Consider the following 22,532-nt stretch of genomic DNA (forward strand, 5'->3'; position numbering starts at 1 on the left):
GCAGAGGGGCGTGGCTTGTGATTACCTGATTTGGGCGGGACTCAGGTAAGGGACAAAGTATTTAAAGGGACCTTAGTTAGGATGGAAGGGCCTCAGGGCCAGAGTAGGCTTTCAAGAAGGTGCCAGGCAGCATTTGAACCTCCTCCTCCTCTTTCCTCCCTCCTTCCACAACCCAGGACTAACTCCCTGCTGGGAACTTGCTTGGCCAAGCCAAGAAAATAAATCGTAGGGCCTCTAGAGATCTATAAACTGGTGGGAATGTTACTTTTGGTCCCTAGAATAGCTAGGCAGTGTGGTAGTAAATCTTGTTTCTTAAGAGTGACTTCAACATATTAGACTAGCTATTTATTGTTCTATCTATAAGATAGGAAGGGTTCTCCTTGATTGTTTAAGATGCAACGCAAAAAATAGATAATATATTTGGAAAAGTGGGCATTCTAGTTTCTGGGGGACGTAGTCAATCTTTAAACTCAGATTTGGAAAACCTCAACGCCGGGGACTCCAACAGGAACTCTTCCGTCCTGAGAAGGGTCTAGTACAAACTATGTGTTCCACTATAGTTACACCAGTTTCACGAACCGGAACCTTCGAGTTGCCCCTCACGCTTCCGGAAGGAGGAAGAGAAGAAGAAAGGACTTACCAAGCGGGGCGAGGCACCTCCGAGACTAGGGGCAGCAGAATTTCCGGTTCTTACTGTTCTGCGGAAGTGGGCGGAGCTGAGAAAGAAAACAAGCGCTCTTTTCCGGTGTCTGTACTCAAGTTGAAGGAACGACGAGGGCAGGAGCGGTTTGTGAGGTGAGTTGCGCATGGTGGAGCAGTCGTATTGTTCACGTCCCTTCCCGCGGGCCGGAGCTCTCGAGTTCTGTGGAAGACGGGACAAAATTTCGGATTCCTGACTCCCGGTCAATCATTGATCGAGTACGGCCGGCGGGTTTGAAGCTGAACTACATCTCCCAGCATCCCTTGGAATAGGTACCCCATGGAGTAGTTCTTAGAGAATGTGGTTCCGCTGTGGGGCGTGATGGGCCAGAAGTGTAGGGGAAAGACGGGTCTATGGACTCCGGGGCTAGTGGGAGTAGACACAGGATTCCTTTCCTCCCCAAAGTGTCTCAGACTGTGATGAGGACGGCGGGTTGAGTGAGCTGTGCCTGCCTTCGCTTTCTCTGCAACCCTGTAGGGTTTTGATGTGACGATTCCGGAGCTTGGGGTCAGCCCTCGTCATCCTGGTGATGTTGCGTTCATTGTGAATTTAGATGCTGAAGGGTCCTAGAGCAGATTAATGCTTGGTTTTTCTTGCTTTCTATTCCAAGTAGGGTCTCACTCTAGCCCAGGCTGACCTCAAACTCATGGCAATCCTTCCCCCTACTTTTGCCTCCCAAGTGCTGGGATTAAAGGCATGCACCTCCACGCCTGGCTCAATGATTGATTTTTTTGTTTTGTTTTGTTTTTCGACGCAGGGTCTCACTCTAGCCCAGGTTGACCTTGAATTCACAATGTACCCTCAGGGTGACCTCGAACTCTCTGTGACCCTCTGCCTCCTGAGTGCTGGGATTAAAGGCGTGCGCCACGACGCCTGGCTTTAATGATTCATTTTTAAAATTTTTATTTTTATTTATTTATTTATTTATTTTTTGGTTTTTCTAGGTAGGGTCTCACTCTAGCCCAGGCTGACCTGGAATTCACTATGGTGTCTCAGGGTGGCCTCGAACTCACGGCAATCCTCTTACCTCTGCCTCCCAAGTGCTCGGATTAAAGGCGTGCGCCACCACGCCCGGCTAAAATTTTTATTTAATTAATTTATTTTTGGGTTTTTGAGGTAGGGTTTTACTCTAGCCCAGGCTGACCTGGAATTCACTATGTAGTCTTAGGTTGGCCTCGAACTCATGGCAATCCTCCTACCTCTGCCTGTCGAGTGCTGGGATTAAAGGCTTACGCCACCACACCTGGCCTTTATTTTATTTTTGGAGGTAGGGTTTCATTCTAGCCCAGGCTGACCTCGAATTCACTATGTAGCCTCAGGGTGGCCTCAAATGTACAGTGATCCTCCTACCTCTGCCTCCCCAGTGCTGGGATTAAAGACATGCACCATCACACCAGGCTTTTAAGGTTCTCATAGTTTTTAATCAATCCAATACTGTTCAAACATCCCCGTAGTCCAAAATCTCTTAATAGTTAGCTGTAGAACCAAAAGACACATAATGGCATAGAATAAGCATGCACACTGCAAAAGATGGCAGTGGGCATAGCAAAGAAATACTCAAACAGTACACGATTTAAAACAAACAGGGGGAGCAAAAAAGGAAAAGAGGACTGGAGAGAAGGCTTAGCCATTAAGGTGCTTGCCTGCAAAGCCAAAAGATCCAGTTTCAATTCCCCAGTACCCACATAAGCCAGATGCACAAGGTGGCATATGTGTCTGGAGTTCGTTTGCAGTGGCTAGAAGCCCTGGCACGCCAATTCTCTCTTTCTCTTTCCTGTGTCTCTGTCTCTATCTGGCTCTTCCTCTTTCTCAAGTAAATAAAAGGAAAGGAAAAAAATAAAAATAAAAACAGGGCAAACATCAAACTCTTGAGCTCCAAGTCCTGTAACTAGCCAGTGACAAGTCTCCAAATCTGATAGTTCTGAACAGTGACAAGTCTCTGGAGTTCTAGTTTGGCCCCTCCAGCTAAGCTACTTAACAGTCCTGGAAAACTTCATCTGGTACTGGCAGCCATCCCATCGTCCTGGCATTTCTATTTGGTTTTCATCGCAACCCACAGTTCAGCCTAACAACTCCATTGGGCTTCTATGCAGATAATCCAATGAGCTGGCTTCACATTGCTCATGGCCCTTGCTATCTTGCGTTTGTTATATTACGTAGTACTAGGTGGGCTACCAATTTGTTAGTCCTGGATGGAATAAAGCAGACTTTGAAGAACAGGACATGCTTTCAGGATTCAGGCCCCTTTAAAAGAGTCTGCATGCATCCTGTTGTCCCAATGCAGGTCAGCTGGCCCAATCTCAATAGTTGTAATCTCTCCAAACAATTGAAGCTGAATGGGCAGCAGTTTAACCCAGAGATTTCCTTTCTTTCTATGCCTTATCCCTCTGCTCACACCAGTTCATTTCTACACAATGCAGTCATGCACAAGTTCTCAGGATGTGGTTATAACAGCAAGCCTCTCCCACAACTGCTTTTAGCCCATTCCAGGCAAAACTCTTTCTTCCCCTTATAAGCCAAACCTCACAGTCCTTAGTTCTCACTGCATTCAGGCCTTTCAACTCTGACCAGAATTGTCCATCAAGCTGTACTTATAGCACTGCAGGGCATCTCTTAGGCCAAGATTTCAAATCCTTCCACATTCCTCCCTCATATCAATTCCATTTGACCAAAGCCACAAATCTAGGTCTCTGGCAGCAGTGACACCATTTCTCAGCACCAATTTCACTGTTGCAGTCAACTTCACATTGCTGGCAGAAAACACCCAACCCAGAGCAGCTTGTGGGAGGAAAAGGCTTATTTTGGTTTACAGACTCAAGGGGAAGCTCCATGACGGCAGGGGAAAATGACATTATGAACAGTGGACAGCAGGAGCATTAGAGTGTTCATTCATTTTTCTTGTTTTATTTTATGAGGTAGGGTCTCACTCTAGCCCAGCTGACCTGAAATTTACTATATAGTCTCAGGGTGGCCTTGAACTCTTAGCAGTCCTACCTGTGCTGGGATTAAAGGCATGTGCCACCACACCTGGCATGATTGATTTCTGTTGCTGTTTTCAAAGTAGGGTCTCACTGTAGCCTTGGCTGACCTTAACTCTGATCCTCCTACTTCAGCTTCTAGAATGCTGGGATTAAAGGCATATATGAGCCTGCTTCATGATGTTATTTTTTTCCGATGAGTTTTATTGGAATATAATTCATGCAGTATGTGCTTTGCCCTCTTAAAGCATACAATTCAGTGGTTTGGAGGATATCCGCAGGGTTGTTCAACCATTACTACTATCAGTTTTATTTTATTTTATTTTTATATTTTTGGGTTTTCGAGGTAGGGTCTCATTCTAGTTCAGACTGACCTGGAATTCACTATGTAGTCTCAGGGTAGCCTCAAACTCACGTCAATACTCCTATCTCTGCCTCCCGAGTGCTGGGATTAAAGCCGTGAGCCACCATGCCTGGCTTTATTTTATTTTTTGTTTATTTATTTGTTTGTGTTTTGTTTTTTCGAGGTAGGGTCTCACTCTAGCCCAGGCTGACCTGCAATTCACTATAGAGACAGGGTGGCCTGGAACTCATGGTGGTCCTCCTACTTCTGCTTCCCAAGTGCTGGGATTAAAGGCGTGTGCTACCACGCTCAGCTTCATTTTTTATTTATGGGAGAAAACGGGGTGTGGGGGGGAATGAGTATGCCAGAGCCGCTGCATACAAGCCAGACACAGGCGCCACCTTGTGTATCTGGCTTATGTGGGTCCTGGGGAATTGAACCTGGGTCCTTTGGCTTTGCAGGCAAGCACCTTAACCTCTAAGCCATGTCTCCAGCTCACCATTATCAATTTTAGAACATGTTCCCTGGTTGTGGTAGCTCAGACCTGTGATTGTAACAAATGGGGAGTAGACACAGGAGGATCAAAAATTCAGCATTAGGGCTGGAGAGATGGCTTAGTGGTTAAGTGCTTGCCTGTGAAGTCTAAGGACCCCCGTTCAAGGCTCGGTTCCCCAGGACCCACATTAGCCAGATGCACACAGGGGCGTACATGTCTGGAGTTCATTTGCAGTGGCTGGAGCCCTGGCGCACCCATTCTCTCTCTTTCTCTCTCTCACTCTCAAATAAATAAATAAGAATGAATCAAAAAAAAAAAAAACTAAAAAAAAAATTCAGCATTACCGTCATCTACATAGTGAGTCTGAGGACAGTCTGAGCTACATGAAACTCTGTCTGAAAACAAAAGTAATATTAGACCATGTTCATCACCCTGGAAAGAAGCCTAGTACTGTGACAGTCCTGCTTTCTCTGTCCTTCCCACCCCCAGCTCTAGGCAGCCACTAAGCTACTTTGTATGTATGAATTTGCCTAACCTGCAAGCCAACTCTTGAGTCACACAGTGACAGTTCTTTTGCAGCCTTCTGAGGAGTGGTGAGAGGGATCTTTCTACTGTCACTATATTACTTACACTCCCAACAGCACTTCTGAGGTTCCCGCTTTTCCACATCCTCACTATGCCTATTATATGCTGTTTGGTTTTATGTCGTTGTAATAGGGGGTTTGCATGGTGTCTCATAGTTTTTATTGTAATAGTTCCCCTACCCCTGTGGTACTGCGAATGGAACCCAGAGCCTTATACATGCTTCCTAAGCCATCTACCTCTGAGCTACATCTCCAGTGTTTTTTTTTTTTTTTTTTTTTAATTTTCTTTATTTGCAAGCAGAGAGAGTGCACATGAGTGTGAATGGGTGCACCAAGGCCTTTAGCCACTACAAACGAACTCCAGATAAATGTGCCACTTTGTGCATCTGGATTTACTGAGGAATTGAACCTGGGTCGTTATAGGCTTTTGCAGGCAAGTGTGTTAACCACTGAGCCATCTCTCCAGCCCCTTTTGTTTTTGAGAAAGGGTCTCTGTAACCCAGGATGGCCTGGAACTCCCTGTGTAGCCCAGGCTGTTGTCAAACTATTAACAGTCCTGCCTCAGCATCCCTAGTACAGATATGGCAAGCATGAGTTACCATGGCTGGTAAATAGCTGAATGTGAAGTCTTGATTAATTTCAGTTTAGCTGTTTGGAAGGATTACATTGGATGAGAAGGTAGTGTTGCATAGCATCTGCTTATCCACTCCCCTCAGGGACCGTAAAATTAATAATGGGCCTTTAAGTGGTCTTGTAGATTCATTGTAAGAATTACAACCAGGGGCTGGAGAGATGGCTCAGTGGTTAAGGTGCTTGCCTGTGAAGCCTAAGAACCTAGGTTCAGTTCCCCAGTACCACTGCAACAGCCAGATAGATGCATAAGGTGGCACATGCATCTGGATTTCATTTGCAATGGCTAGAGGCCCTAGAGCACCCATATCCTCTCTCCCTGCTTACAAATAAATAAATAAAATGTTCAAAATATAGCTGGGGAGAGTTGGGCGTGGTGGCACACGCCTTTAATCCCAGCACTTGGGAGGCAGATGTAGAAGGATCACTGTGAGCTCGAGGCCACCCTGAGACTACATAGTGAATCTCAGGCCAGCCTGGGCCAGAGTAAGACCCTACCTTGATAAACCAAAAAAAAAAAAAAAAAAAAAAGTGTTGGAGAGATGACTTAATGGTTAAGTCACTTGCTTGCAAAGCCTAAGATCACATGTTCGAATCTCCAGGTCCCCCATAGCCAAACGCAAAGTAGCACAAGCATGCAATGTCGCACATGCACACAAGGGGTCGCATGCATCTGGAGTGCTTTCACAGTGGCTGTAGAGGCCATGGCACACCCATTCTCTCTCTCGCAAAAATAATTTTTAAAAGTTAAAAAAAAAGGGGGGCTGGAGAGATGGATTAGCAGTTAAGCATTTGGCAGACAGATGTAACATGATCACTGTGAGTTCGAGGCCAACCTGAGACTGCATAGTGAATCCCAGGTCAGTCTGGGCCAGAGTAAGACGCTACCATGAACCCCCCCAAAAAAAAAAAAAAAAAGAGTTGGAGAGATGGCTTAGCGGTTAAGTTGCTTGCTTGTGAAGCCTGAGGACCCAGGTTTGATTCTCCAGGTCCCGTGTAAGCCTGATGCACATGGTGGTACATGCGTCTGGAGTTTGTTTGCAGTGGCTAGAGGCCCTGGTGCGCTCATTCTCACTCTCTTTCTGTCCTCTCTGTCTCTAATAAATAAATAAAAATAAATAAATTAGAAAAGTCTTAACAGATATCATTGAATTTAGGAAGGAAGGGAGGGAAGGAGGGTGGGCAGGTGAGCCAGACATGGTGGCACACGTCTTTAGTCTCAGGACTCAGGAGGCTGAGGTAGGAGGATCAGCATGAGTTCAAGTCCATCCTAAGACGATATAGTGAAATCCAGTTCAGCCAGAGCTAGAGTAAGATGCTACATCAAAAAACCAAAAACAGGGCTCTTGAAATGGCTTAGCGGTTAAGGCATTTTTCTGCAAAGCCTAAGGACCCTGGTTTGATTCCCCAGGACCCAGGTAAGCCAGATGCACAAGGGGCCAGATACATCTGGAGTTCGTTTGCAGTGGCTGGAGGCCCTAGCGTGCAGTTTCTCTCTCTCTCATAAATAAATAAAATATTTTTAAATAAAAAAATCTATAATTAAAAATAAAAAACACCCTATTTTGTTTTTATTGAGATAGTCTCTTGCTCTAGGCCAGGCAGGCTTCAAGCTCATACCTATCAGTCTCAAGTGCTGGGATTAAAATAAAACACTGGCTAGAAAGCTGTTCTAGTGCTTTCACCCTATGACTCTCCAAGCCCCAGCAGCCTTTTGGTAATGACAGCCACCAGCAGTTGTTGCCTGAGCCAGCTCTCCACCAAGGATTGCAAAACGGTGTTTTCCCCCTCTCTTGTTCATCCTACACTGCTGTCTGCAATTTGGGTTTTATCTTGAGCCAAAATTCCAACATGATTAGTTTCCCAGTGTCTCTGAGCTTGTGTTATTTTGGTGTGTGTGTGCTAAGCCTGTCCTCTACCACTAAGCTAGACTTCCAGCCCTGAGCCTCTTTTCCCATCTATGAAAACTGGAGAACATGGGGAGGTGGAGGCAGGAAGATTTTTGAGTTCAGGGTCAAAATAAGATACAGATGAGAACCTGTCTCAAAATTTAAAAAATAGCCTGGCGTGGTGGCGCACGCCTTTAATCCCAGCACTCGGGAGGCAGAGGTAGGAGGATTGCCATGAGTTCAAGGCCACCCTGAGATGACAGAGTTAATTCCAGGTCAGCCTGGACCAGAGTGATACCCTACCTCGAAAAACCAAAAAAAATAAAATAAAATAAAAATAAAAAATAGGCCGGGTATGGTGGTGCATGTCTCAATCCCAGCACTGAGAAGGCAGAGGTAGAAGGATTGCAGTCAGTTTGAGGCCATCCTGAGACTACATAGAGAATTCCAGATCAGCCTGGGCTAGAGTAAGACCCTACCTTGAAAAAACAGAAATAAATAAATAAATAAAATTTAAAAAATAAATAAAACAAGGGAGCCAGGCATGGTGGCGCATGCTTTAATCCCAGCACTTGGGGTGCAGAGGTAGGAGGATCAGTGAGTTCAAGGTCACCCTGAGATTAATTCCAGGTCAGCCTGAGCTAGAGTGAGACCCTACCTCAACAAACCAAAAAATAAAAAATAAAACAAGGGGTTGGAGAGATGGCTCAGTGGTTAAAGGCACTTGCTTGCAAAACCTTTCAGCCCAGGATCAATTCACCAGCTACTCTAGTAAAGCTGGATGAGCATTCGTTTGTAGGATAAGGAAACCCTTTTGAAGCCTGGCATGGTAGGATCACTGTGAGTTCCAGCCACCCTGACCTGAGACTACATAATGAATTCCAGGTCAGTCTGGGCTAGAGCGAGTCCTTACCTCAAAGAAAAAGAGAGAGAGAGAGACCCTGTTGTGCCTATGTATACATAATGCAAAATATAAAAATTATAGCCATGCATGGTGGTGGTGCACACAGAGGTAGGAGGATCACTGTGAGTTTGAGGCCAGCCTGGAACTACAGAGTGAATTCCAGGTCAACCTGGGCTAGTGTGAGACTACACGTCGGAAAAAAAAGAAAAAATAGAGTGGGGCGTGCTTGGTGTGAATGAGGGCAGGCAGCAGGTGCTGGAGGCTTATTCAGATCGGGAAGTCAGGAGGTGCCTGGCACATGGAGGGCCAAGGGGTCAAGTTGGAGATTCATTGTCGTCAATAATTTTTTTTTTTTGCACTGTGCATTATTACACCCAGGGCCTCATGCATGCTGGTCAGCACTCTACCACTGTGCTACATCCCCAGTCCATTTTTTTTTTTTTAATTTCAAGACAGAGAGCTGGAGAGAAGGCTCAGTGGTTAAGGTACTTGCCTCCAAAGCCTAAGGACCCAGGTTCGATTCCCCAGTGCCCATGTAAAGCCAGACCCACAAGGTGGCACATGCATCATGATTTCATTTGCAGTGGCTAGAGGTCCTGGCATGTCCATTTTGCACCCCCCCGCCTTTCTTTCTTTATTGGGAGCTCTTTATTGTCCTCGTTCTCTCCCTCTCTCACATAAATACAAATTTTAAAAATTAAATTTCATGCCGGGCGTGGTGGCGCATGCCTTTAATCCCAGCACTCGGGAGGCAGAGGTAGGAGGATCGCCGTGAGTTCGAGGCCACCCTGAGACTACATAGTGAATTCCAGGTCAGCCTGAGCCAGAGTGAGACCCTACCTCGAAAAACCAAAAAAAAAAAAAAAAAAAAAATTAAATTTCAAGATAGAATCTTGTTAAATTGCCTAGTCTGGCCTTGAACTTGCTTTGTAACCCAGTTAGTCTTGTACTTGGCAATCTCTTGCCTCAGCCTCTGCGGTAGCTGGGATGACAGCCTGGGTCACCAGCTCTGGTCATGGTCAGTTCTGTAGGTAACCAAACCCTGCACACAGGTGAGCTGAGATCTCTCTATAGTGACACTAGGAAGGGATGCAAGGGGCCTTTCTAGAGTGAGCGAACTTCTGAATCTCTAGGTGGGAGTACATGAGAACATATTGTCAAAAGGTGTCAAAGGGCTCCGTGTGGTGGCCCATGCCTTTAACCCTAGCACTCTGGAGATAGAGGTAGGAGGATTGTCATGAGTTGGAGGCCACTCTTAGACTGCATAGCGAATTGCAGGTCAGCCTGGGTTAGAGTGAGACCCTACCTCGAAAAACCAAAAGGTATGCAAGGGCTGGAGAGATGGCTCAGCAGATAAGGTGGCTATTTTATTAAGGATGCAGGTTCAGCCTGGCGTGGTGGCGCATGCCTTTAATCCCAGCACTCAGGAGGCAGAGGTAGAAGGATAGCCTTGAGTTCAAGGCCACCTTGAGACTCCATAGTGAATTCCAGGTCAGCTTGGACTAGAGTGAGACCCTATCTCGAAAAAAAAAAAGGATGCAGGTTCAACTCCCAGTACCCACATAAACCCATATGCACAAAATGGTACATGTGTCTGGAGTTGATTTGCAGTAGCTAGAGGTCTCTCCTTGCAAATAAATAAAAATAAATAAATTTTTAAAAATAGGGTATGGTGGTGTACGCCTTTGATCCCAGCATTCAGGAGTCAGAGGTAGGAGGATCACCATGAGTTGGAGGCCACCCTGAGACTGACTACATAGTGAATTTCAGGTCAGCCTGAGCTAGAGTGAGACCCTACCTTGAAAAAGCAAAGAAGAAAAATATATATAACTGTAAAGGTCTGTACATTCAGTTGGCTTGTAAGTACAGAAAAAAGCAGTCTTGAGCAGAAAAGACCAGTAGAGGGAGAAAGCATTGTAGAAAGGACTGTTTTTCCCAGTTTTGAATATAAAAGACAAGTTTTTAAAGCAGCCAGAAGGGGGCGATAGAGAAAATTGCTTTTTACTATCATGTGGCTTTCTGTATGTTCTCTGCAGCAAAAGATAGGGACCCTTTCCTGAATATCTGGAGGCCACTTCACAGTGGCCTCTCTTGTCTTCACAGCCCTCCAGTCCTCAGACTATCCCCTTCCAACTAATCCCTTATGAGAGAACGGTCTCACTGTAGTCCAGGCTGGCCTGTAACTCCCAAATCTCCTGCCTGAGCCTCTGAATACTGTGATGGCATGTGTGCTCCATCACATCCCACAAGGAGGTTTGTTTAAGATGTATCATTTTGAAGTACTGGGCGCTGGGGAATCAAACCCAGGCCTTCAGGCTTTGAAAGCAAGCACCTTTAACCACTGAGTATCTCTCCTGCCCCCTAAAATGTTTTTGAGCACTGATGTTAAGGGTGTCAGAACTGAGTGTGGTGGTACACGCAGCACTCGGGAGGCAGAGGTAGGAGAATGGCTGTGAGTTTGAGGCTACCCTGAGACTACATAGTGAATTCCAGATCAGCCTGAGCTAGAGTGAAACCCTACATTGAAAATCCAAAGAATGAGTCAGGGGCTGGAGAGGTGACTTAGTGGTTAGGTACTTTGCCTGTAAGGCCTAAGGTTTGATTACCCAGATCCATGTACACCAGATGCACAAGGTGGGGCATGTGTCTGGAGTTTGTTTGCAGTGGCTGGAGGCCCTGGCACACCCATGTTCTCTTCTCTCACTCTCTTCCCACTCTCTGCTTGCAAATAAATAAAATGAATTTTATTTTATTATGGAGTTTAGTAGCTAAAGGCCCTTGCATGCCCATTCTGTCTCTCTCTACCTGCAAATAAATAAATACAAATAAAAAAAATAAGAGAGGTAGGAAGATCACTTTGAGGTTTGAGGCCACCCTGAGACCACCTAGTGAATTCCAAGTCAGAGTAAGACCCTCCCTACCTTGAAAAAAACAACAACAAAAGCAAATAAATAAAAGAAGCCCCCCCCCCACCTTTAATCCCAGTACTTGGGAGGAGGTAGAGGTAGGAGGATTGACATGATTGCTTTCTAAGCCACCTAAGACTACATAGCGAATTTCAGTTACAATGAGAATCTACACTGAAAATAAATAAATAAAATACACTGTTATTTTAAAATCAAGGTTTAGATTACGCTGGAAATTCTAGCTTTTGCAGATAGGTATAGGAGATTTTTTAGATAGTGACTTTAAAAAAAATTTAGGGACTAGCCGGGCGTGGTGGCACACGCCTTTAATCCCAGCACTCGGGAGGCAGAGATAGGAGGATAACCATGAGTTCAAGGCCACCCTGAGACTCCATAGTGAATTCCAGGTCAGCCTGGGCTAGAGTGAGACCCTATCTTGAAAAACCACCAAAAAAAAAAAAAAAAAATTTAGGGACTGATTGAGAAAGGGAGGAGATATGATGGAGAGTGGAGTTTCAAAGGGGAAAGTGCAGAGGGAGGGAATTAACATTTGATATTGTTTACAATTATGGAAGTTGTTAATAAAAAAAATTTAGGGCTGAAGAGATGGCTTAGTGGTTAAGGCATTTTTGCCTATGAAGCCAAAGGTTTGATTCCCCAGGACCCACATGAGCCAGATACACAAGGTGGCACATGCATCTGGAGTTCATTTACAGTGGCCGAAGGCCCTGATGCAGCCATCCCACCACCAAAAAATTTATAAAATTTAAAAAAATATATTTATTTATTTGTTTATTAGAGAAAGAGGCAGATACAGAAAAGAGAGAATATGAACAGGCATGCCAGGTTCTCCAGCCACTGTAAAAAACCTTCAGCTGCATGCACCATGTTGTACATCTCATTTACATGGGTACTGGGGAATCAAACCTGGATTTTTTAAAAACATTTTTTATATTTATTTATTTATCAGAGAAAGGAGGAGGGAGAGAGAGAGAATGGGTGTGCCAGAGCTTCCAGCCACTATAAATGAACTCCAGATGCTTGCGCCCCCTTGTGCATGTGGCTAATGTGAGTCCTGGGGAATCGAACCTGGGTCCTTTGGCTTTACAGGTACATGCCTTAACCACTAAGCCATCCCTCCAGCCCCAAACCTGGATCTTAAGGCTTCACAGGCAAGTGCCTTAACTGCTAAGCCATCTGTCCAGCCCTAGATGGTAACTTTAAAAAAATTATTATTATTTTTATTAACAACTTCCATAATTATAAACAATATCCCATGGTAATGCCCTCCTTCCCCCCACTTTCCCCTTTGAAACTCCATTCTCCATCATATCCCTTCCCCCTCTGAATCAGTCTCTCTTTTATTTTGATGTCATCATATTTTCCTCCTATTATGATGGTCTTGTGTAGGTAGTGTCAGGCACTGTGAGGTCATGGATATCCAGGCCATTTTGTGTCTGGAGGAACACATTATAAGGAGTCATACCCTTCCTTTGGCTCTTACATTCTTTCCACCACCTCTTCCGCAATGGACCCTGAGCCTTGGAAGGTGTGATGGAGATATTTCCGTGCTGAGCACTCCTCTATCACTTCTTCCCAGCACCATAATGCCTTCTGAGTCATCCAAAGGTCACTACCATCTGAAAAGAAGTTTCTCTACCAAAAGTGAGAGAAGCATTAATATATAGGTATGAACATTAAGGGAAGTGCTTAGTGAGCAGTTTGATGAGCATCGTATAAACATTTAGTCAGACAGCAGCGGACGTTACACCCCTAGGGCTCATGACTACCCCTGTTTTACTTTTTCAGTATCAGGGATATATTCCCTCCCAGGTTAGCCTGGGCTAGAGGGAGACCCTAGCTTGAAAAACCAAACACACACACACACACACACACACACACACACACACACACAAACACACGTACACAATGAATAAATAACTAGTAAAGGTACCAGTCATTGCTCTCAACACATACTTTGTTGAAGGCTGTGCTTTAGGTGACTTCAGGAAGGTCTTGACTAGGTGCTTTCTGGGTAGACCTGCTGGTCACATGCCCTAGGTTTGTCTTCACCCCTACTTTCCCACATGAGGGGACTGCTCAGCTCTGTCCTGCCCTGTGTGAGTAGTGTGGGATCACCCGAGCTCTGCCACTGTCCCTACCTTCCCAGGATGACACGGCATGGTAAGAACTGCACGGCTGGAGCTGTCTACACCTACCACGAGAAGAAGAAAGACACAGGTACTGCCAGGCCTCACTAGGCTCTGCTTTTGCGCTGTGTAGCCTGTTGTCCCACCCCCTTGCTGCCCCTCCTCCTCCATACCTACAGTGGTGGTCATAGGAGTCACCCCACGTGTTCCTCTGCAGCCCTGCATCTCCCCTTACCTACAGTGGTGGTCATAGGAGTCACCCACGTGTTCCTCTGCAGCCCTGCATCTCCCCTTACCTACAGTGGTGGTCATAGGAGTCACCCCACATGTTCCTCTGCAGCCCTGCATCTCCCCTTACCTACAGTGGTGGTCATAGGAGTCACCCCACATGTTCCTCTGCAGCCCTGCATCTCCCCTTACCTACAGTGGTGGTCATAGGAGTCACCCCACGTGTTCCTCTGCAGCCCTGCATCTCCCCTTACCTACAGTGGTGGTCATAGGAGTCACCCCACATGTTCCTCTGCAGCCCTGCATCTCCCCTTACCTACAGTGGTGGTCATAGGAGTCACCCCACGTGTTCCTCTGCAGCCCTGCATCTCCCCTTACCTACAGTGGTGGTCATAGGAGTCACCCCACATGTTCCACTGCAGCCCTGCATCTCCCCTTACCTACAGTGGTGGTCATAGGAGTCACCCCACGTGTTCCTCTGCAGCCCTGCATCTCCCCTTACCTACAGTGGTGGTCATAGGAGTCACCCCACATGTTCCTCTGCAGCCCTGCATCTCCCCTTACCTACAGTGGTGGTCATAGGTGTCACCCCACATGTTCCGCTGCAGCCCTGCATCTCCCCTTGCCTACAGTGGTGGTCATAGGCGTCACCCCACGTGTTCCTCTGCAGCCCTGCATCTCCCCTTACCTACAGTGGTGGTCATAGGAGTCACCCCACGTGTTCCTCTGCAGCCCTGCATCTCCCCTTACCTACAGTGGTGGTCATAGGAGTCACCCCACATGTTCCGCTGCAGCCCTGCATTCTTTACCTTCCCCATATTAATTCTCATCCCCTCACCCATTCCTGGGTGCCACCTCTGTCCGCAGGGGAAACTAAGATCAAAGGTGGTCTGGCAGAAGAGCAGAAGGGAGTCATCCATCAGCGCCATACCAACTGCTTTGTGACAGGGCCTCTCTACCTGTCACTGACCCCTGGGGATTCACTGTCCCTGGGAGTTAGGCAGCCTCTCCCCACAACACACAGATTTGCTGTGCTGGTCAGGCCTGAGTGTCTTTCTCAGTATCTGCAGCCCCCCATGTTCTCACTGCCCGTCTCTGTCCCCAGCGGCCTCAGGCTATGGGACCCAGAACATTCGACTGAGTCGGGATGCTGTGAAGGACTTCGATTGCTGCTGCCTCTCTCTGCAACCCTGCCATGATCCTGTGGTCACGTGAGTTAGGGGCAGGGTTTAGGACCAGGGCAAGGCGGAAAGTACCTGTCATGATTCACCCTCATAGCCTTAGAGCCCCCAGATAGGGAATGGTCCAGGCTAGTCATTTACTGCAGATGGAAATGAGGGCATTGTGAAAGCCAGGAATGTGGCTCAGTGCTGGAGGTCCTGTGCTTCATCCCTAGCATCAAATGGACATGAGGGCTTACACCTGTCATCCCAGCACTCAGGAGGTAGAGGCTGGAAGTTCAGGGTCATCCGAGGGGCCGTGTGGGGCCCTTGGGACATTGTGTTCCATAGTAACAGCTCTGCAGTGCAGCTTGCCCCTGTCAGTGAGGCAGTGACTTCAGCCAGGTGATGGGTGTGCAGTGCTCAGTCCTGTGATGAGGTGTAGATGCATGTTTCATAGAGGTGGTGGTGACAGCTGACCCTGCTCAGGGTCCCTAGGCTACCTTGAGTTCAGCTGTTCACCTGGACTCACAAAATGCAGAACTGCTGTCTCCCTGTGGCTGGGCCAGGCCCCATTTTTCTCCTCCTCTCTGCAGCCCAGACGGTTACCTGTATGAGCGTGAGGCAATCCTGGAGTACATTCTGCACCAGAAGAAGGAGATCGCCCGGCAGATGAAGGTGACGGCAGAGGAAAGGGATAGGAGTCTTGACATGTATCCTATGAGCAGAGCTGTTCTCAGACTCCCATCTCAGTTCTTTTCTTTTCTTTTCTTTTCTTTTTTTGGTTTTTCCAGGTAGGGTTTCACTCTGGCCCAGGCTGACCTGGAATTTACTATGTCGTCTCAGGATGGCCTTGAACTCACAGCGATCCTCTTACCTTTGCCTCCCGAGCGCTGGGATTAAAGGCATGTGCCACCATTCTGGCTTAGAGTAATTTTAAAAAATATTTCATTTTTATTTATTTATTTGAGAAAGAGTCAGTGAGAGAGAATGGGCATGTCAGGGCCTCCAGCCATTGCAAACAAACTCCAGACACATGCGCCACCTTGTGCATCTGGCCTACACGGGTCCTAGGGAGTTGAACCTAAGTCCTTTGGCTTTGCAGGCAAGTGCCTTATGCACTAAACTATCTCTCCAGCCCTCCCTTCTTTTTATTCAAGACTTCTAGAATTCTTTTATTTTTTATTTTATTTATTTTAGAAAGAGAAAGAGGCAGATAGAGAGAGAGATTGAGAATGGATGTGCCAGGTCCTCCAGCCACTGCAAACAAATTCCAGATGCGTGTGCCACCTTGTGCATCTGGCTTATGTGGGTACTGGGGAATCAAACCTGCATCCTGAGGCTTTGCAGGCAAGTGCCTTAACCACTAAGCCATCCTTCCAACCTTTATTATTTTTTTCTTGAGGTAGGGTCTCATTCTAGCCCAGCAGCCCAGGCTGACCTGGAATTCACAATATAATCTCAGGGTGGCCTCAAACTCACAGCGATCCTCCTACCTCTGTCTCCAGAGTGCTGGGATTAAAGGCGTGTGCCACTAGGCCTGGCCCTTTTTTTTTTTTTTTTTTGGTCTAGGTGGCCTCACAGCAATCATCCTACCTCTGCCTTCTAAGTGCTGGCATTAAAGGTGTGTGCCACCATACCTAGCTTCTTTTTTGTTTTTTTTTGCGGTAAGGTTTCATTGTAGCTCAGGGTGACCTGGAATTCACTATGTAGTCTCAGGGTGGTGTTGAATTTATGGCAATCCTCCTACCTCTGCTTCCCAAGTGCTAGGGTTAAAGATGTCTGGCACTACACCTGGCTTCAGCTCTTAGTTCTGCTCAGACCTCTCTACCACACCAGTTAAGTCCTCCCATTCAGATCTCAGTCCAGTTAACCTCCTGCAGGTCTAGATCCTCTAGGGTCCAACCTGTGCCCTGCTTTAGGAACTTGTGACAGCTATAAGTTGACATGAGTATCTTCCACCAGACTTCACACCCCAGGGCCAAACCCCCACTACAGCCCTAGGCATGATTGAGCTTCTGTGTTATTATGTGCAAAATGAGCCACAAGGTGAAATCAGAAGGTGCTACATGGTGTTTGTGAGGTAGATGTTTGCATACAAGAATTTTCCAAAATGAGTTCCAGGTCAGCCTGGGCTAGAGTGGGACATTGCATCTTCCCCCCCCCCCAAAAAAAATAAGAATTTCAAGACTTACGGAGATGCTTAGTGGGTAAGGTACTTGCCTCACAAGTATGAGGGCCTGAGTTCAACCCCTAGAACACACATGAACGCAGGAATTGGGACTGGAGAGATGGCTCAGTGGTTAAGGCACTTAACTCCAGAAGCCTGATGACTAGAGTTTGGATCTCCAACACTCATGTAAAGCCAGATGTTAAAGCTTTAATCCCAACACACTTTCAGCAATGAGGGCTAAGTAAATAGAACCAAGAAGCTCGAGGGCCAGCTATTCTTGCCTTTCCAGTGGCAGACGACAAGAAAGACCCTGTTTATGGGCTGGAGAGATGGTTAAGGCACTTGCCTGCGAAGCCTAAGGACCCAGGATTTACTCCCCAGTACCCACATAAGCCAGATGCACATGGCGGTGCATGTGTCTAGAATTCATTAGATGCACATGGTGGCACATGTATCTGAATTCATTTTCAGTGGTTAGAAGCCCTGGCATACCATTTGCTCTCTCTCATATAAGTAAATATAAAATATTTTAAGCTGGGCATGTTGGCACACGCCTTTAATCCCAGCACTTGGGAGGCAGAGGTAGGATCACCATGAGTTCAAGGCCACCCTGAGACTACATAATGAATTCCAGGTCAGCCTGAAATAGAGTGAGACCCTACCTCATAAAACCAAAAAAAAAAAATTTTTTTTTAAATGAAAGACCTGGCTTCAAAGTGAAAGGCAAAGACTGGTTCACATGAAAGTTTATACTCTGACATCCATACATGTTCCATGACATGAGCGTGCACACACACACAAGATTTTAAAACTCAGGTAAGCTGGTTGTGGTGGCTCACAGCTTTAATCCTTGCACTCAGGAAGCCAAGATAGAAGTATCACTGTGAATTCGAGGTCAGCCTGAGACTACATAATGAGTTCCAGTTCAGCCTGAGCTAGAGGGAAACCCTACCTCAAAAAATACCAAACCAAACCAAAAAAAAAAAAAAAAAGATAAAATGACATGCTTGTAATCCTAGCACTGGGGGAGACAGGTGGTTTCCTGGGGCCTGATGCCCAGCCAATAACTTAATTGGCAAGCTTCAGGCCAGTGAGGAAACCCTTTACTGAGACTTACCACATGTCCATCTGGTGGTTCTGAATACTTTAAAGCCTCACCTGATGTGGTGGCATACACCTTGGAAGGCTGAGTTAGGAGGATTGCTGAGTTCGAGATTAGCCTGGTACTACAGAGTAAATTCCAGGACCCTACCTTGAATGCAATCCTGTAATCCCTGCAGTCAGGAGTTGGAGCCTGGAGGATCAGTTTAAGGTCATCCTTTACACAGCAAGTTCATGGCCAGCCTGGGCTACATTAGACACTGTCTCTAAAAGCTTACCTTGGAGCCAGGGAATGGTGGTGCTGGCCTTTAATCCCAGCCTTGGGAGGCAGAGGTAGGAGGATTGCCATGAGTCCACCCTAAGACTACATAGTGATTTCCAGGTCAGCCTGGGCTACAGTGAAACCTTACCTTGAAAAACCAAAAAAAAAAAAAACAAAAAAAACTTACCTTGGGTAGTCCCTCCCACAAGAGGACACTTGAGACCCACACTGGCTAGGTGGGAGGCTACCTAAGTATCCCACAGTTGGGGAAAGGACAGGGAAATAAGGTTCATCTGGGGGTGCCAGCTGTCATTGTGGGGGCCTTCAGGCAGCTTGGATCCACCCACTGGTGGAACTGGCGAGTGCACCCATCCCATGCTGCTCCAGGTGATCCCAAGCATTGGCCCTGCCTCCCCCAGGCCCATGAGAAGCAGCGGGGCGCCCAGCGTGAGGAGCAGAAACAGCTGGAGCGAGCAGCAGCGCAGGACCAAGTGCGAGGCTTCTTGGAGAAGGAAGCAGCCATCGTGAGCCGACCCCTCAACCCCTTCACACCCAAGGCCACCTCCGGGCCTGACCCAGGTGACAGGGATGGGCCCGTGGTGGTCAGGGGTGGACTTGCAGTGGTCATGGGTGCCTTAGTTTCCTTAGATGGACATCCAATCTTCTCCTACAGAAGATGGGCAGCCTGGGTCTAGCGCAGACCCCTCAAGCAAGGACAAGGCCAAAGTGCTGCCCAGTTTCTGGATTCCATCACTGACGCCTGAGGCCAAGGCCACCAAGCTTAAAAAGCCTGTAAGCTCCAGCATTTTGTCTCCACGTCCCCAGGATTTCCCTGCCCCAGCTGTACACTGACTGAGCCTCTGTCTCCATCCACAGTCACGCACTGTGACCTGCCCCATGTCCGGGAAGCCACTGCGCATGTCCGATCTGACATCCGTACGCTTCACGTTGCTGGATGACTCCGTGGACCGCGTCGGGCTCATCACGCGCAGCGAGCGCTACGTGTGCGCCGTGACCCGAGACAGCCTGAGCAACGCCACCCCGTGTGCTGTGCTGAGGCCCTCGTGAGTCCTGGGCGAATGGATGTGGGGCAGGACCCGTGCTTGGGGCTCACCTCTGACCCTGCCTCCTCTGCAGCGGGTCCGTGGTCACCCTGGAGTGCGTGGAGAAGCTGATCCGGAAGGACATGGTGGACCCGGTGAATGGAGAAAAGTTGACGGAGCGCGACATCATCGTGTTGCAGAGGGTGAGCTGCATGGTGCCCAGCCTCCCGTCCCGCGCTGCCCACAGCCCCGTGCTCCACAGGCACCCCCACCCCGCCCAACGCCGTGAGCCCACAGATTCCCACCACTCCTGCTTGTTTTTATTTCATTTATTTGAGGGAGAGAAAATGGGCACATCATGGCTTTTTGCAGCTACAGTCTCCAGACACATGTGCCACTTTGTGCACCTGGCTTTGTTTGGGTACTGGCCTGCCTCTTTTCTTTTTATAATATTTTATATTTATTTACTTGAGAGAGAGAGAGAGAGAGAGAGAGAGAGAGAGAGAGAGAGAGAGAGAGAGAGAGAGAGAGAAGGGTCACTCCAGGGCCTCTAGCCACTGTAAAAGAACTCCAGGTAGATGTGCCGACTTGTACATCTGGCTTACATGGGTACTGGAGAATGGAACCTGGGTCTTTAAGCTTCACAGGCAATCTTAACCACTAAGACGTCTCTCCAGCCCCCACCCTTTTTTGTTTGTTTGTTTTGAGGTAGGGTCCCTCTCTAGCCCAGGCAGACCTGAAATTCATTATGTAGTCTCAGGGTAGTCTTGGACTCATGGTGAATTTTTTTTTTTTTAAGATTTTTTTTTAATTTTTATTTATTTTTTTATTTGAGAGCAACAGACACAGAAAGACAGATAGAGAGAGAGAGAGAGAGAATGGGCGCCAGGGCTTCCAGCCTCTGCAAATGAACTCCAGATGCGTGCGCCCCCTTGTGCATCTGGCTAACATGGGACCTGGGAAACCGAGCCTTGAACCGGGGTCCTTAGGCTTCACAGGCAAGCGCTTAACAGCCTCCCAAGTGCTAGGATTAAAGACGTATGCCACCAGGCCTGGCCTCATCCAACTGTTTATGTGGGTCCTGGGTTCCTCTCTTCTCTCAGACCTCCTTGGGGTGCATTCCTGTTGGGTAAGAAGTGTTTCTAACCACTGAGCAATCTTTCCAGTACCATTCTTCTGCTTTCTGAGGCCGTGCTCCCTAGGGCTCAGACCCTTGTCACAAGTTGTGCCCCCTCTGTCCTGTCTCTCAGCCAGGGCCCCCCAACTTTCTCTCCTCATCCTCTGCAGGGTGGCACAGGCTTCGCAGGCTCTGGAGTTAAGCTGCAGGCGGAGATGTCACGGCCGGTGATGCAGGCCTGAGCTGGCTGGTGACCTAATAAACCACTGTGAGTGAATGGACGTGTGCCTCCTTCATTATCAGAATTCTGGAGCCTCAGAGAAGGCAGACAGCACAGGTCACTGACCCCACACATTGGAGGGACTTGTCTGGGAGCAGGCACTGGGTGTAGTGGGCACACTTGTAATCCTAGCCCTGGGAGACTGAAACAGGAGGATTGCAAGTTCGTGGTTAGCCTGGACTACATTGGGACACTGTCTCAGAGGAAACTGGAGCCCAAGAACATTGAATTTCATCTCCTGTTATTAGCAATGGAACTGAGCACAATGCACAATACACAATACACAAACAGTTTGAGAAGGTCAGAATGAAAGAGCCTGAGTAGAAGGAACGCCATGTTGGTGCACTGAAAAGAGGAGAACTTCCCGTTACACACACACCTGCTCCGGGAGAGAGCCTCTGTGGGGTGGGAGAGTCCTTTCATCTTTTGTTTTTGTTTTTGTTTTTCCGAGGTAGGATCTCGCTCTATCTCGCCCAGGCTGACCTGGAATTCACTATGCAGTCTCAGGGTGTCCTTGAACTCACAGTGATCCTCCCACCTCTGCCTCCCAAGTGCTGGGATTAAAGGTGTGCGCCACCATGCCTGGCTCTCCTTTAACCTTTTTTAAAAAAATATATTTTTATTTATTTATTTGAGAGTGACAGACAAAGAGTGAAAGAGGGAGACAGAGAGAGAGAATGGGTGGGCCTCCAGCCACTGCAAACAAACTCCAGACGCGTGTGTCCCCTTGTACATCTGGCTAACGTGGGTCCTGGGGAACCAAGCCTCGAACCTAGGTCCTCAGGTTTCACAGGCAAAGCGCTTAACCACTAAGCCATCCCAGCCCTCCTTTCACCTTTTGAGAGGCATTTATTTTGCTGTGATTCTGGCACCTTGCCCATTCTAAATAAGTGTTCTATTACTGAGTTCTGTCCTAGCTCAAAGCCTGGGCTAAAGCGAGACCCTACCTCAAAAAAAAAAAAAAAAAAAAAATCAAAGTAGGGTCTCACTTTGTAGTCCTAGGCTGACCTGGAACTCACTCTGTAGTCTGGAGTTCATTTATAGTGGCTAGAGGCCCTGGCATACCCATACTTATTCTCTTTCTCTCTACTTGCAAATGAATAAATAAAATTTAAAGTAATACTGAAAATAAAATGATCGGTGCTGGAGAGATGGCTTAGCAGTTAAGGCGCTTGCTTGCAAAGCCAAAGGACCCAGGTTTGATTCTGCAGGACCCACGTAAGCCAGATGCTTAAGGTGGCTCATATTTCTGGAGTTTGTGTGGCTGGAGGCCCTGGAGTGACCATTCATTCCTTCCCTCTCTTAATTTTTTTTTTTTTTTTTTTTTTTCCGAGGTAGGGTCTCACTCTAGCCCAGGCTGACCTGGAATTCTTGAACTCACAGCAATCCTCCTACCTCTGCCTCCCCGATGCTGGGATTAAAGGCGTGCACCACCACACCCGGCGCTCTCTTAAATTAAAAAAAAAAATCAAGACATAAAATTAAAATGACCAAAAGGTTTTGGGAAGAAGCAAATAGCTCCTACAGGGAGGAAATAAGTGGCTGGCACATTTTCATAAAGTACCTTAACCACTCCTACCTCTACCTC

General features: G+C 47.3%; 2 protein-coding genes across 4 annotated transcripts in view; one reads left to right on the top strand and one right to left on the bottom strand.

The window, feature by feature from the left end:
• LOC101612935 (proline-rich protein 12) overlaps positions 1–870 on the bottom strand; it is a 56,142-nt gene extending 55,272 nt beyond the window's left edge. Inside the window, exon 1 of one of the 2 annotated variants that reach the window (XM_045134426.1) lies at positions 641–840. In XM_045134426.1, the coding sequence (XP_044990361.1) occupies positions 641–808 (168 nt within the window). In that variant the 5' untranslated portion in view covers positions 809–840. Of the gene's footprint in view, positions 1–640 lie in introns of both variants that reach the window. The other variant, XM_045134428.1, reaches the window with a different exon arrangement.
• Positions 668–20,941, top strand: LOC101602580 (nitric oxide synthase interacting protein). 2 transcript variants are annotated; one of them, XM_045134430.1, is made up of 9 exons: positions 668–795; positions 13,601–13,671; positions 14,914–15,019; positions 15,565–15,646; positions 18,924–19,083; positions 19,181–19,296; positions 19,381–19,568; positions 19,642–19,750; positions 20,835–20,941. In XM_045134430.1, the coding sequence occupies exons 2-9, from the start codon at positions 13,602–13,604 to the stop codon at positions 20,904–20,906; spliced, it is 903 nt and encodes a 300-aa protein (XP_044990365.1). In that variant the 5' UTR covers positions 668–795; position 13,601; the 3' UTR covers positions 20,907–20,941. The 2 variants fall into 2 exon arrangements, with proteins under 2 accessions (XP_044990365.1, XP_044990364.1); XM_045134429.1 differs by having other exon boundaries at positions 671–795; positions 19,178–19,296.
• Positions 20,942–22,532: the final 1,591 nt, after the last annotated feature.

This window comes from Jaculus jaculus, chromosome 14 (assembly GCF_020740685.1).
Source record: "Jaculus jaculus isolate mJacJac1 chromosome 14, mJacJac1.mat.Y.cur, whole genome shotgun sequence".
NCBI lineage: Eukaryota > Metazoa > Chordata > Mammalia > Rodentia > Dipodidae > Jaculus > Jaculus jaculus.

Excerpts from the sequence above, each read along its gene's own strand:
- LOC101602580 (XM_045134429.1), top strand. The coding sequence starts at position 13,602 with ATGACACGGCATGGTAAGAACTGCACGGCTGGAGCTGTCTACACCTAC. Across the intron at positions 15,020-15,564 it reads TGCCATGATCCTGTGGTCAC|CCCAGACGGTTACCTGTATG; the intron begins GTGAGTTAGGGG and ends TCCTCTCTGCAG. Across the intron at positions 19,084-19,177 it reads CACCTCCGGGCCTGACCCAG|AAGATGGGCAGCCTGGGTCT; the intron begins GTGACAGGGATG and ends CTTCTCCTACAG.